General features: G+C 29.9%; 1 protein-coding gene across 9 annotated transcripts in view; it reads right to left on the bottom strand.

Annotated features, from left to right (window-relative positions):
* LOC145292080 (cys-loop ligand-gated ion channel-like) overlaps positions 1-15000 on the bottom strand; it is a 1494476-nt gene that overhangs the window by 387427 nt on the left and 1092049 nt on the right. For 4 of the 9 annotated variants that reach the window (XM_080138143.1, XM_080138146.1, XM_080138138.1 and 1 more), the window contains one exon: positions 10738-10783. The exons of 4 other annotated variants lie outside the window; for them this stretch is intronic. In XM_080138143.1, coding sequence (XP_079994269.1) covers positions 10738-10783 — 46 coding nt within the window. Of the gene's footprint in view, positions 1-10737; positions 10784-11243; positions 11266-15000 lie in introns of all 9 variants that reach the window. One more of the 9 variants, XM_080138139.1, reaches the window with a different exon arrangement.

Here is a 15000-nt window from a genome sequence, read left to right as displayed (position 1 = left end):
ATGATTGCTAACCTATTTTATTAAATAGTCCTTACATTATATTAGCAATGTTTTTGACAAAGGAGGAAGAATTGCTGTTTTCTGAGTCAGCTGTTGATTTTAGTTGGTGGTATGTTAAAATTTTCAATTCTCTTATTGTTTTTACCATTATTCAACCGTCAATTTGTTACTCTTATTGATTCTTATACTTGAGGTATATTTTTGCCTTGATAAGCGGTAATTCAGTAGTAAAAAAAAAATCTTGGGTTTTTTTTCATAGCCACATATGTTATTAATAAATCTAATCAAATACATTGATAACATATTACGAATTTCCTTATTTGAATGGACATAAAATGAAACAAATCTCACGTGATAAAGCATTTACAATCCTAAGAGAAATACTATCCATATTTTTTGTAAGGCTCATATTGTTTCTGACGCATTAATTGAAATTATCAATATTCTTGCTTTTTTTTAAAAATTTAATTAGTATTTAATTCATTCTATTATTTGTTTAAAGCCTGTTTAAGTTATGTATAACATTAATAGTTTGTTATTACCGCAACTGCTAACTCCCTCTTCCTTATTTTGTCCTTTAACATATGTCCTCATATCCCGTGAGCGAGGCCACTGACAAGAGAAGAAGAATGACTGTTTACTGGGGTCGAAATCTATGTATCAAACGCATATCATTGACTGATTTTTGACCAGGACGTAAGTTTTTTTTACCTTCTTACATCAATTAATTTTTATCTTTCCCAAGTCGATTTCCATTAAAAAAATTCCTTTATTCCTCAATGTACAAAACATCAAATGAAAATTTCTTATCAGTGAAACATATTATCATTGTATTGTTTCCCTGCAAGCTACAACATGGTTGTCTTTAAATCCAATATCAGCAAATATCTGTTATAAGCTGACTTCATAAGCAATCCAATTTTTTTTTCTTTTAACTCTTCTTTTTTACTAATCTCATAACATTGTCCATCATTCAACTGAAAATCCATCAATCTTATCCTTGAGTGGCTTTTAGCCTTGGTGCGCGGTGACTCATAATTATTCAACTACAATGATTTCATACTTTTTTTCAAATTAATAACACCAACTAAATTTAAACCTCACACAAACGATTCCATAAGTCACGAAAATTCTACATAGTTGAATAGGATACGGATTCATTTCAAATCTTGAGATTTGAAGTCCCCTTCCGTTATTCATCGCAATTCGACTGTCAGTTTATCAATCTCGTTAACCCTTACCCTCGAGTGGTTTTTGGCCTTCACAAGTGATCTCATTAATAAATAAATAGCTGGAATCCAATCTTTCATTACTTATTTAAGTTTCTGTTTAATCTGGTTCCCTTCTGTAGTCTGCTGAGGAAATTAAAAGGAATTCTTGATTTGTCGCTTGGAATAACTTTTTAATCATTATTAATTTTATCCAATTAAAGTATGCATATTATTTGTTTTAAATAATTATTTGGTGCAACTTTTTTATAGTGTAGCTTTGAAAAAAATGTATTTCCCAGAAAAACATTACTATGTACTTACGTGTCATGTCAAAATTAGCGTAAATTTAAAAAATTACGAAAAAGGGTGCGGTAGAAAAATAACTATAAATAAAAACAAAACTCTTTGAAGTCGCCATTTTTCACTGTAAATTAACCTTTCAGAAATTCTAAATCAAGGGGAGATAACTGTATTCTATCGTTTAAATTGCTTTGTGCAGAATCCAATGACACTCTCTTTCAGGTCAACCATCTTGCTTTTTCTCGATCTTCTGTACACTTTTTTCTGCAAATTAGCACTAGCACATCTTCTACGGGACCATTTTTCGTAATTATTGGATTTTATACTAATTTCGACATTACAGTTAAGTACGTAATAATGTGTTTCCCTAAAATGCCTTTGTTTGAAAATACATGATTGGGGCGGACGACACACTATAGTAAAGTTCAGTTATTTTGTTTATATTGTGCAGATATTTTTTATTTCTAAATTTACTATTGGACTCAGAATGTTTTCGATATCATTTTCACTTGGAAATTTAATATTTTTTACTTGAACAATCAGACTTTTTTTTTTAAATTATGCCATGGATAAAGCAATGTCAAATTCAGTTCTAAGAAACACTCCTCTGAAGCTTAAAAATTCAATCTTCAGTTCAATGTGACTCGAACCTCCTTACATCAAGTGGCTTCATACTTTGTCTGGAGCTATTTTCATTTTAAAAAATACGAATTACTTAAAGCTTCTACCCGATCATGTCTTATGGAAAGAGAGCATACTACCTCCGTGGATTTAATAATTGTTTCTGTTCAAAATTCCGTGCAGATGCCTGAGTGCGATCAGATGCACTGTAGAAGGTAGGAGCTTACATTAGCTAAAAAGTTGTGCAAATAACACTCAAGATGAGAACAGTAGTCCAAATAATTGAAATAATACAAATAATTTTAAAATTATTATTTAAAAAAAAAAGAACTTTCAATTTTTTATAACGTGAAATGGAAATTCAGTGTGATCATAACGCTTATCTTTCTTTCTTGATCAATTTAGATCCTTAAAGATACATCATTAAGTATTTCTGCCAAGGGAGATAATATTTGGATTTATGCTAGAAATGCTTGTTACGTTAATTTCTCAGACCAAAAATTCAAATAAAGAAAATAAATATATGAAATGATTAACAAACTGTAAAAGAAACAAAGAATAAAAACTGAACATTAAAAAGATAACAACAACTAAGCGAAATAGGTTTAAAATATGCAAAATATTGACTACACATTTAATATAGAATCAATTTCAAACTTTATTCTGAAGACAAAACACGTTTCTAACAGCTTACCTGATCAAACAACAAACCTGAAAGAAAATGCTTGTCTATTTCTGCAAAGAACGGTGGAAAAATTCTTCTTTTGTTTTTCTTATTCAAATGTCATGGGAAGGGGATGAGGACAAGTGTAAGCTTTTTATTGCTTTGCAAAAAATATAATTTCAGTTGGAATCCAAGTTTCTGATAACCGATTTATTTGCAACCAAAAATTAAAAAAGAGAAATAATTACACATAATATTTCATTAAAATTTTCTGAAAAATAAGCAATAGTTCAAAAAAGGCATTTAACATTATTGTTTACTCACTAGGAATAGTCACAAAGCCATTATCAAAGATTTCTCTTTGAGAACAACTTGTGGTGTTCTCTGGAGTCTGAGTGACAACAAGTCTACCCAGATTTCCAGTACTCTCCACCTCTTTCGATAATCATTGCAGATGAATTTGCTTTATTGTAACAACTGCTTGCCATTGATTTCTCATTGGTAGTGACCATTGGTCTTCACTGAAATTAATACTATTATTATTATTATTATTATTATTATTATTTAAAACATCCAAGAACGAGGTGTGCTTGATTTTCCTTGAAATAAAACTTTATTTACCTTAAAAATATGAAGCATGCTTTCGGACCAACAGACCCTTGTCAAGCAACTTCTTGCTTTTATTTAAAAACAGTCACTTTACAAGGGCCTGTGGTTAAAAGCTAGCCTCATATTTTTAAAGTAAATAAATGTTTTTATTAAAGAAACAAACGAAAAACCAAGTACACATCATATCATTTTCGATATTTTTAAATTGTACTATTCAAATGCGAAACTATATCTTAAAAAGATGACATTCTGCTTCTTCTTTGTGATTATTGTTCTTAAACATTAAAATGCTGGATCAAGACCAGAAAAGTTTAACCCTAATTATTGTAGTTATAAATATTGATAGTTCTTTCATTTTTATGATAATACAACTTTGATAAGTACGCATAAGTTTTAAGACATTTTTCATTAAAAGAATATTCTAATTTTAGATTGCATCTGCAACATTTTATAATCTACAAATACCTAATTGCACCAAAGTATTTCCTTTTTATTTTCAGCTATCCAAAATATTTCATACATCTTTATAGTATACATTTTTTTTTGCATTAGTTTTAATGAAAGGTGACGGTGGTCAAGTGATTAACGACACGGACTGTCGATCTGGATGCTCTAAGTTCGAATCCAGTTCGTTTCACAATGATCGCTTTCACTTAGAATGTTGGCAATCTTTTCCTTGTCCCTCCCGTAAATGTCTGATATATTCCTAGAAAGTATTCTGAATAGAAAAATATCGATATCAACAAAAATTCACATCGTCTTCGGAACGATCGTACACAGAATAATTGTTTATATTGAATACTTGGTGCATACCAAAATGATTATTATATTAAGTTATTTACTCCGTGTCTATAATACATGCATATTTCATTTCCCAAGTAGCTTGTGTGCATATGTGTACGTTTCTCATCTCCACGTGGCTTACATTTTATTTTTCTATTTATATAAACTAAATGTAGGTTTATAGAAGGCAGAACAACGCAGAAATGTAACGGATAGACTCACACTGAAGCAACTTAAGGTATAATGCTTGACCCGACCATGCAGTTTTACTTTATTGAATGAATACATGTGTGTGCATATATGTACAATCATTTATATATAACTTTCTGCATGTAATATGTCCTTGTGTTCTTACTTGCGTCCACTGGCATATCCGTGAGGCTATATATTTCGGGAAGTCATCCCTTCGTTATGTCGGTAAGTCAAACACACGTCTGACAAAGGGATGATATATATATATATATATATATATATATATATATATATATATATGAATACATGATTGTACATTATATATATATATATATGAATACATGATTGTACATTATATATATATATATGAATACATGATTGTACATTATATATATATATATGAATACATGATTGTACATTATATATATATATATATATATATATATATATATATATATATATATTCATCCACGTACAGTACTGTATATATATATATATATATATATATATATATATATATATATATATATATATATATATATATATATATATATATATACATGATTGTACATATACACACATGTATTGATTAAATAAAGTGAAACTGTATGGCCGGTTTCCACCGTTATATCTTCAGTTGCTTCAATGTGAGTCTATCCGTTGCATCTTTACATTGTTCTGCGTTCTATGAACCTAAATTTCTTTTCTTAAACAATGCTTCAATTTCTTTTATATACGGATTAACAATGCTTTAAGCAAACTACTTTAAGCTTTTATTTTTTATTTACTATTAATCGAATAGTTATTGTAAGAAAACTGCAATGCTTCAATGTAATAATATCAACTATATATGTATATATATATATATATATATATATATATATATATATATAAAGTAATAATATCAACTATATATATATATATATATATATATACATACATATATAAAGTAATAATGTGAACTATATATATATATATATATATATATAAAGTAATAATATCAACTATATATATATATATATATATATACATACATATATAAAGTAATAATGTGAACTATATATATATATATATATATATATATATATAATAATGTAAATTTTCTACTATATCAGAATACACTTGTTTCTTTGTGCACAATTCAGCTATTTTAATCATGAAATAAAGATAATAAAGGATTATTTCATAACTGTTACATATTCGAAAGCAATTTGAAAGTTTTTAAACTGCCAAATATAAACTTATTTTAAAGCAAATACTCTTGCATTGACAGATTAAGCACTTTAAAAGCTATTTACTCTCAATAAGTTTATAAATAGAGATTAAAACAACATAACTTCAACAAAATATTTTTAGTTTTATACCAATTTGTTTCCAGTAATAATTTAATGCCTAAATAATACTATAGCAATTCAATTTAATTGGAAGATTCTCTTAAAATAAATAATTGAGGCACAAATGAAAGTAATAAGATTCCGGGAAAACGCCAGGTAGGTAGAGGAAGTTGTTTTTTTTTTAAATATCTTTTTTTAATTATTTGCAGAATTTGGTAAATGTTACATGGAAAATAATTATTTAAAGGTCGTTTAATCAATATGAGTCTGCTTTGCTATTTAATAATGATTCAAATATTTTATAACATTCAAGTATTTGAAGAACAGCCAATGAAAATGTGTTGTTTTTCTTTTATTTCAGGTGGGTTAATATATTAGTACAATTTGAAGCACTGCAATTGTTAATATTTTACCATGCACGTTAGTAAGCAACAAAGAAGATTAATAAAAAATATTTTTGTGTTAAAAATCATTTTTTCCTACATAAATCAAATGCTCAAGCGATGCAAAAAAAATTGCAAGCTAAGAAAGCAGAATGTAATTGGTGGAAACCTTCTGTCTAATGAGAAAGTGGCGTTTTGCATCTAGTCTAGTGCAGTGCATCGTCTGCCGTGGCTATAAAGTCGAAGCTGAAATAGCCTTTCCAGATGTAGGCCTCGACAGGTGATAAGGAGACCTAGGTTTGCCCAGTTAGCAGAGTTCTCTTCTTGGTGTTTCAGACAAAGTCCGATTGAAGCGCACGCCAATATGGCCAGAGTCAGTACAGCTGCAGGAATTGCCAGAAAAGTGTTGTAGTGCTTCACCATCCACCTATCAGGACTTCGAAACCTGATTTTTGTCAAAATTTATTCTCTTAGTCTTTGCTTTTACCAAGATATCCACAACGCAGTGCAGCTATTTTTTTTATAGCCGGTGAAAATTTGAAAATATTTTCAATCTTGAATCGTCAATCGTCTATAATGGAGATCCTCTTTATGGTTATGGTTGTATCAAAATGAAAGTGAAATCCTAAAGTGATTCTAGAATGTAAATATCAATATCACAAATATTTCTTCTTTGGTTCTAATGTAATTCCCATTGAATTTGCTTGAGAAATGCCTAAATAGGACACTAGTTTTCTTTAAGAAAATTCTTGCAAACTATGTTGTCATCAGCAGATATTTATCTCCCTCACACAACAGGCGCTTCAAGCGATTTTCAATAAATCTTCTCAGAGGGTAAAGGATGAGAGTGTGGACCTCCTACAACTACATAGGACTAGAGACATACCTCTATCAATGGGATACAAGCCATCATAGCAATAGCCTAAACTCTGTTGGTTTTGATGCCAAGTCAGAAAAACCTCTAGTTGATTCCTACAAAGTCATCTCTGTTATGTCTCGTCTGACAAAACGCATTAGTGCACTTAATTTATGCAGCTGTTAAAATATGTATTTTTAACTTCATTAATTATGTTTTGCTGTTTTTCTGTCTTAAACTATTAGATATTTAAACATGGAATTTTATTGCAAGTGAAATAAAATTAAATAAAACTAAACAGTACACATAACGAGGAGTACAAACAGTAGATGCTGACTTTTAACAATTTTAAAAGATCCAATTGTTTAAGACATATTCTTCTTATATAAGTAATAATTTACATTTTCTGTTGATTATTTGTCATGATTTTGGCAGGCCAGTAATAATTCACAAGAAGTATATAAACAGAATTTAAAGCGGTTACTTTTTTCAAATTCTAAGAGATAACTTTCATTGTCGCGTGAAACTGAAAGTTTTTATTATATTCAGCTAATTTTCTAATATATATATATATATATATATATATATATATATATATATATATATATATACAGACGCCAAAAGAAGACTGCACTTGTAAATTGTTTTCAAAAACAGTAAATTTAAGTTAAATTTAATGTAACTATTTAAACATTTGATTGGCCTTTTATTCTTCTATAATTTTACCTGTTCATATTTGGCTTTTAATTGAAATATTCTAGTGTTCATGCCAATTTAAACAAATAATTTCAAATTATGAAGTTCGCACAATGGAAAATTTTTATTTAAATGTAACTTTAGGACATTAATGCAACACAAATACAACAGGAACACAGTGAACTAATTAATATTTAGTAGCATAGCCCTTCTGCAATTTGACAGCCTGCAATCTTTTGGGAATTCCTTGAATTAGACTGCAGAAATACTCTGGCGAAAGGGCATCCCACTCTTCTTTAATTTTTGTCCAAAGTTCTTCCAAATTTGAAATTTTATCATTGCGTAGCTGTTGCTTGATGTAATGCCTACGTTTTCAATAGGATTGAGGTTTGGAGATTATGCAGGCCAATCCAAACAAGGAATAACATGCTCTTTCAGGAACCTCTTGTGTGTGAATGATAGTATTATCCTGCATGAAAATGGAATTATCATCCTAATTCCAACTAAAGAAGGGTAGAAAATGCTCAGTCAACATATTAATGTACTTGCTCGAATTAATTCGACCTTGCAAGCGAACTATAGGCCCTGGACGACTAATAATGACTCACACCAAAACTGAACCTCCATCATGTTGCAGCGTTGAAACTGAGCACCTAGGATTAAATTCTTTGTCTTTCCTCCGATGGACATACTGCCTACCATCACTGCCTAGCCTATTGAACTTGCTTTCGCTAAAAAGCATTTTTGACCAATATGAAGAGTCATGATCTTCATTGCATCTGACGAAGTCTAGACGGCGCTTTCTGTTCTTTACAGAAATCACTGACTTGTCTTGCAACATATTCTCACAAATTAAATTCGTTTAATCTGTTTTTAACCGTAGAAAGAGCGCACTTTTTAACAAGATTAAACTGTTGTTGGATTTAGGGAGCCATTCTAAATCTATTTCGTAGGCTGTGGATATTGATAGCATTGTCTTCCCTGTTAGAAGTAACTCTTGTACGACCAGATTTAGGAGCATCACGAACACTGCCGATGTTTTGGTGCTTTAGCACAGTCTTCGCACGGTTTTCTCATCACATTTCAATCTGCAGTCGATTTCTTCCTTGGATAAACCAGAAAGGTGGAGATAACTGAGCTCCTAATGATCACTAAGAGAAAGTCGTGGCATATGGACTAAATGTTACATTGTATAACCTGGAACAACATCAATTACGTTTAGAGATGCATTGTTGGCTGTTGGTAAATATTTTAAACTGATTTAGGGGCGATAATTTAAGCTGGTTTTAAGCGAATTTGTTGCTGCGGACTTTCTTTTTGCCTCCTCAGTTTGAAGATATTTTTTAAAATTTACGTGAACACTAGAATATTTCAATTAAAAGTCCAATATGAACAGGTAAAAATATAGAGGAATAAAAAGCAAATGAGGTAGAGGTTGTTTAAATAGTTATATTAAATTTAGCTTAGATTTGCAGTTTTTGAAAAAATTACAAGTGCGGACTTTCTTTTTGCCGGCACTATATATATATATATATATTATCGGGAAAGTTTTTATATTTTATCAGATCCCGATAGAATTACAGATTCCGATTCTTAAAATTTTTTTTTTTTTTGGAGATAGCACAAAAACCATGAACAGTGGAAATACACTTATCAGGGTGATCTATAGATTTAAAATCGATACATATTTATCATTTCATCATTTAAAATTAAGTTTTAACCAACAACAAACAAATAAAACAATGAAAAGAATTGTTTTGGTCATCGGAAACTAGGCCAAAAATTTCCGATCCCAACACCCCAGAAAGTTACAATTTTTTTCGCTTCCCGATTCCGATTAATCGTCTCCACGCTTATATATATATATATATATATATATATATATATATATATACCTACTTAATTTACTCACATAAAATTAATATACGAAAATATAGATTTATGTGTAAACTTTAAGTATTTACTTCAAAAGTGCTCAATACATAGGTAGAGCTAGTTAGTAATTTATAAAATATATATGGCGATTAAGCTAAATTGAATATTCCGCGTTTCATCCACTCTAGGACTCTTCAGGCTTATGCGTGAATTCTGTGGTTGTTTGTCGTTTTTTTTACATGCTCATCTTCTATTGAGATTTTAGTTAGCCAATCAGCTTTCTAGTATCCACCGCGCCCTTCCTATCAGCCAATGAGCATGCATTTATCGGACAAAGGCCTATTTGACCTCTGGTTTACCTGTTCCTTTGTGGATATATATATATATATATATATATATATATATATATATATATATATATATATATATATACAGAATGTTTTTATTTGGGAAACTGTTACTTAATATACGGCTTTTTGAGGAGATTACTTATATTTCATTTTCAATTTTTCAACTAGTCAATTTAGTATTTTGGTCAAATTGGTATATATAATTTTCTAGGGTTTCTTTATGTAGTAAAATCATTATTTATATGTCAATATTGAATTTTTTCTCCCAGATACTCATCAGAAAAAAATAGACATGACTATCCCCGTCTGAAAGTAAATATATATATATATATATATATATATATATATATATATATATATATATATATATATATATATATATAATCTGATCAAGTTGTATTTAATTAAAGTTACTTCATAAAGTGTTCTGTAATGTCTTCTACAATAAATTTGGAGATTAATATTCTCCTAATCTTCGAAATTGTCTGTATGTTCTGTGTGAGTAAAAATCAATTCCTTGGGGGAAAAAACGTTTTTTTTATGGTTGATAGTTTGTTTGGTTTTTAATGGAAAATAATACTTAGAAAATATGGAAGATTATTTTGGTTGCAATAACTATAACAAATGTTCTAGAATTTAAAAACAAAAAGCAAAAAGAAAAATAATCAATGGAAATGTTTCTGCTTTAATGATGATTACATTAATCGTCCATTCTGACAGGAAGAACTTTTTTTTTTTAATGTTGTGATGAAAAAAAAAATGAAAGGGGTGGGCGTTTTTTTTTTCTTTTTTTTTTTTTCCACCGTTCTGAGATTGTTGTCGTACGGAAGAAGTGCAGCATTATCCAGAGTAATATTTCTTACCAGTCTTTTTGGATTTTGCATAAGCGATCCAGTTTAGTTGAAGCAGCTAATTCCCAGGCAAAGGTGGCATAGTGTAAATGAGGAAGAAAACAAAAAAAAAGAGATACAACATCTTCAGTGCATTACAGTCAATCATTGGAATAGACATGCACATTATACTAGCATTCGTGAATAACTTAGCTCCACACACCGTATACGGGTCGGTCATCGATCTAACCGACCAGTCTATGTAACTCAGGATTATTTTTTTGTGGAAGAAGGGAAACAACAAAGGCACGTTAGTAATTTTTTTCTTTTTCGTATTCTTCTTTCTTTTTTTTAAAGAAAAAGAAAAAAAAAGAAGAGGAAAAAAGACTGATGAAAAGGATCAGTGAAGTAAGTGAGCAGTCTTTGAGTTAAAATGCAATGTGAAGTACATGCAGTAAACAACGACTGGTAGATATAGATATAGATATATATATATATATAAATATATATATCCTGGGGTGGAAAGAAAATGTATTTACCATATATGCAATTGGAGAAAATCTTGATTGGTTGATTGATGGAATAAAATGAAAAGACAATTGACGAAGTCTGTAGATCTTTTGTGTACATGCTTAAACTGAGGGTCCTAAGCAAGAATGGTTTTCATATCACAATGTTCTGCGATTATTTGGTTCCACACTGGATTGATTCAGAGTAAAATGAATTAGATCTTGTGTTAATTTTTTTTTTTTTTTTCTTTTAGATGATGGCTAAGTGGTTAACGAGATGAACTGACAACACAGGCGTGCGAATTTCGAATCCAATTTGTTCCACAGAAACACTTTAATCAAATTCACACTTAATCTTGTTTCTAACTTCACAAAAAAGAAGTAAATAAAATAATTAATTACAATTTTGCATCCAATTTTTTTCTAAAATGTTTCTAAATTCTTAGACTTATTTTTAAATAAATGGAGTTCATGTACTTGGTCATAATCACACAAGTAGTTTAATTTTGCTCTTGGTAATTTAAAAGAGAGCTCTAAAAACAATTTTTTTTTATTTACGGTTTTGAACAGACATTTTTCTTCATCTTGTTGTCAATGTGTCACCCATTTTGCTTGAGAATACGACTAAGTTACTGTGAACATCACATTCACAGCGTCTTTTTTTAGTAAAAAGCCTGAAAAAATGGCGAGCAAAAACGTTAAGAAAATGGCGAGTAAAATAGGAACAACAGTATAAAAATATCTAAATTATGACACACCACCAAAAATATTGTTTGCATTATGTGTATTATTAAACACTGTTTTAGCAACTGTATTTTCATTTATTTTACGATTTAATTTTTCCCTTTTAGGTTAACATTTGAATGTTAATAAATAAAAAAGAAAAAAAATAGATAGTTGGAGTGCAAAATAGAAACTACAGGACTAGTGCAATTTAGCTGACCGGTAATATTTTTGTTTTCATTTCCAGAAGAGTTATAATAAGAAAGAGAATAGACAATCCAAAATTGAATTCTATTTATTTGTGAATTAAAAAAAAATCATCTTAAAATTATTTTTAAATATAGAATGTTATATTTTATTTGTATATTAAAAAAAGAATATTTTGTTGCCCGTATAATAATATTTAAAAGATTCAATAAAGAAATTAATTTAATAAATGTTTCGATAAGTAATGTTTTCTGTTGTGTCACGTCGGTTTTACTGAACTTCTGAATTACGATGAAAGTTTTATTTGAAAAATCATTAAATTTTGGATTATCTCCTCTTTTCCCTACTATAATTCTTTCGGAAATAGAAACAAAAGAAAAACAGTTCCGGTTAGCTAAAGTACACCAGTGTCGAAACTATTGTATTTATTCTGTTAATGATGAACATTAAATAGTGATTTCATTCTTCTCATGACCCTCAAATTAAACAAGTTCTAATTTCGTTTTAATTATTTTATTATTCTTTTTAAGATGTTTTTTTTACAAAAAAAGATATGAAGTAAGAAAAAATAATTTCATAGATAAATACAAATGGTTTTATACTGTGTTTTTTGTGAATCTTTGGTATAAGGCCAGCATAAAATAATCATAATTTATGAGCATTACTTGTGGTCACAAAATCTAAGCAATTATTTTTCAAATTAAAAAAAAAAGTGTTTAACCAAAACAAATACATATACCTGTGTTAATAGCAGAATAAGATTTTAAGAAATATCGAGGTTAACTATAAAATGTTTAATGTTTTTAAGCCTTTCAATGAAAAATCGCCATTTTATTAAAGATATAAAGAAATATAAACAACAATGATGAAAATGATAAGCTTTGAAAAGCAATTACATATTTCATTTGGTGTTTTATGCCAACTGCTATCAACTGTATATCAAAGAAAGAAAAACATTAAGGCGATAAGAAAAATGAGGTGGATAATCGAATTAAGCTCAAACTTAATCAATTATATGTTTCAACAGATTTAACTACGGACACATAAAAATGTTTTTTTCATTAAGAACAATCATCCTGGTCGCTCATTCCAATAAGAAACGAGATTATTTATTGGAAGAGCAATTACTGGAACAAGCTATACTCTCCCGCTTAAACAGAGTCCAAAAATGAATCTCCAGTCTAATAGCCCCGCAGAGTTGAAAAATGAATCTCCCACACTATCAACCAAGCTCAACCCCATGTTCCATCACTCTAATATTGCATCTTTGCGCCAATTTTACAAGTATTTTAATGGAACGTGCGTTGACGAACCCATAGCATTGTCCTCCAAAGAAGTGCATATTCCCGACAAACCCAACAAGCAACAAAACGCCACCTCTTCACTGTTAAGGCCCCGAGATACCGAAAAGCATTCTGCTATAAAAGTTTCTTACTTCAGACTGCTTAAATTTGGAATTCCTTCCCTGACTGTACTAACATGCAGAGGTTTAAATGAAATGTGAACATTTAGCTACATAGTCACCTGTAGACATGATCCCTAACGTCTAAGTGATTATATTCCTTCTTTAGTTGAATAAGAGTAAAAGAGTAAAAAAGGTTTTGTTTATTGGATGACCTTCAGTTTGATCTAAATGCATAGCAGGAAGAAGTAAATGCCATAAAGAGTTCATCAAGTCAGGTTTGACGTGCATGTGAACCGAAAAATAAAAGAAATAATAGAGTCACGTGACGCCATCGGCGATGTTAGGCAATGTCCTTAGGCAGAAACCAATTAGAAGATTATTGGTGTGCATGGAATAAAATGAGGTTGTGAATAATTAGATGGAGAAAACATAAGTTCTCTCCATTTCTGTGGCCCGGGATCATTAACGATGAAATAAAACGGCCTGTTCATAATTGTCTGCGTTAATTAATTGCAATTAACACTAACCTGGAGAGGAATCCAGTTAAGAAGAAGTCATTATTTGTTTTGGTCCAAAGCATCAAGAAATAATCCAAACTGCCTAGAGAAATATCCATGAGATGATCGGACGTCAGAGGAACACATGAAAAGGAACGCTTCGAAAAATAGGCTATGTATCATAGCGACCAGTGTAAGGGACTTGACATTAGGAGATGTGTTGAATTCTAATACATATTCGCATTTAGTAACAGTTGGAGAGGGGGAGAAAGAGGAGATTAAAGGGGAACAAAAGCAAGAGAGAGAAAGAGAGAACAAGAAATAGGTAGAGGAAAAGACAGAGAAAGAAAAAATGTTGCAAGAAAGAGAAAGACAGGAAGAGCGAGAAAGAAAGAGGATGAGAGAAAGAAAGAAAGAAAAAAAAAGAATGAAAGCGAAAGCAAAAAAATTGAGAAGAAAGAATGAGAATTAGAAAGAACGAGGAGGAAAGAGGGGGGTATAGAGAAAGGAAGAGTAAAAAAGAAAATGAGAAAAAGAGTGAGAAAGAAATAAAAGGAAGACATGCACATAAAAGAGAGAGAGAGAGATGGTGAGAGAGAGAGATGGAAAGAAAAGGAGAGACAGGAGATATGTGCGAATAAAACCAATATTCAATTTGTATTTTTTCTTTTAGATCTCAGTTATTTTGTTCATTGGTTGATCAGTCAACTTTGTCATGTTTAAGTTTGAAATAATGTTTGAGTGGATGCATTTTACGATTAATATCAGTCCCTGTTCATTTTAGAATTGATGGCTGGGGTCACGACATTCTACTATTTATTTACATATTCAGCTCAAATTCAGCCCCGAAAATGCAGCAATATATGCTTTATTCATCTACATCAAAACACAATCATAACAAAGACACAAATTGAAAAATATTACTAAAAACATCAATTAAATAGTATTTTAACTG

The sequence above is a fragment of the Euprymna scolopes genome, chromosome 13, assembly GCF_053919585.1.
Source record: "Euprymna scolopes isolate OS-2025 chromosome 13, ASM5391958v1, whole genome shotgun sequence".
Taxonomy (NCBI): Eukaryota; Metazoa; Mollusca; class Cephalopoda; order Sepiida; family Sepiolidae; genus Euprymna; species Euprymna scolopes.
This window is presented reverse-complemented; position numbering and strand designations above follow the sequence as displayed.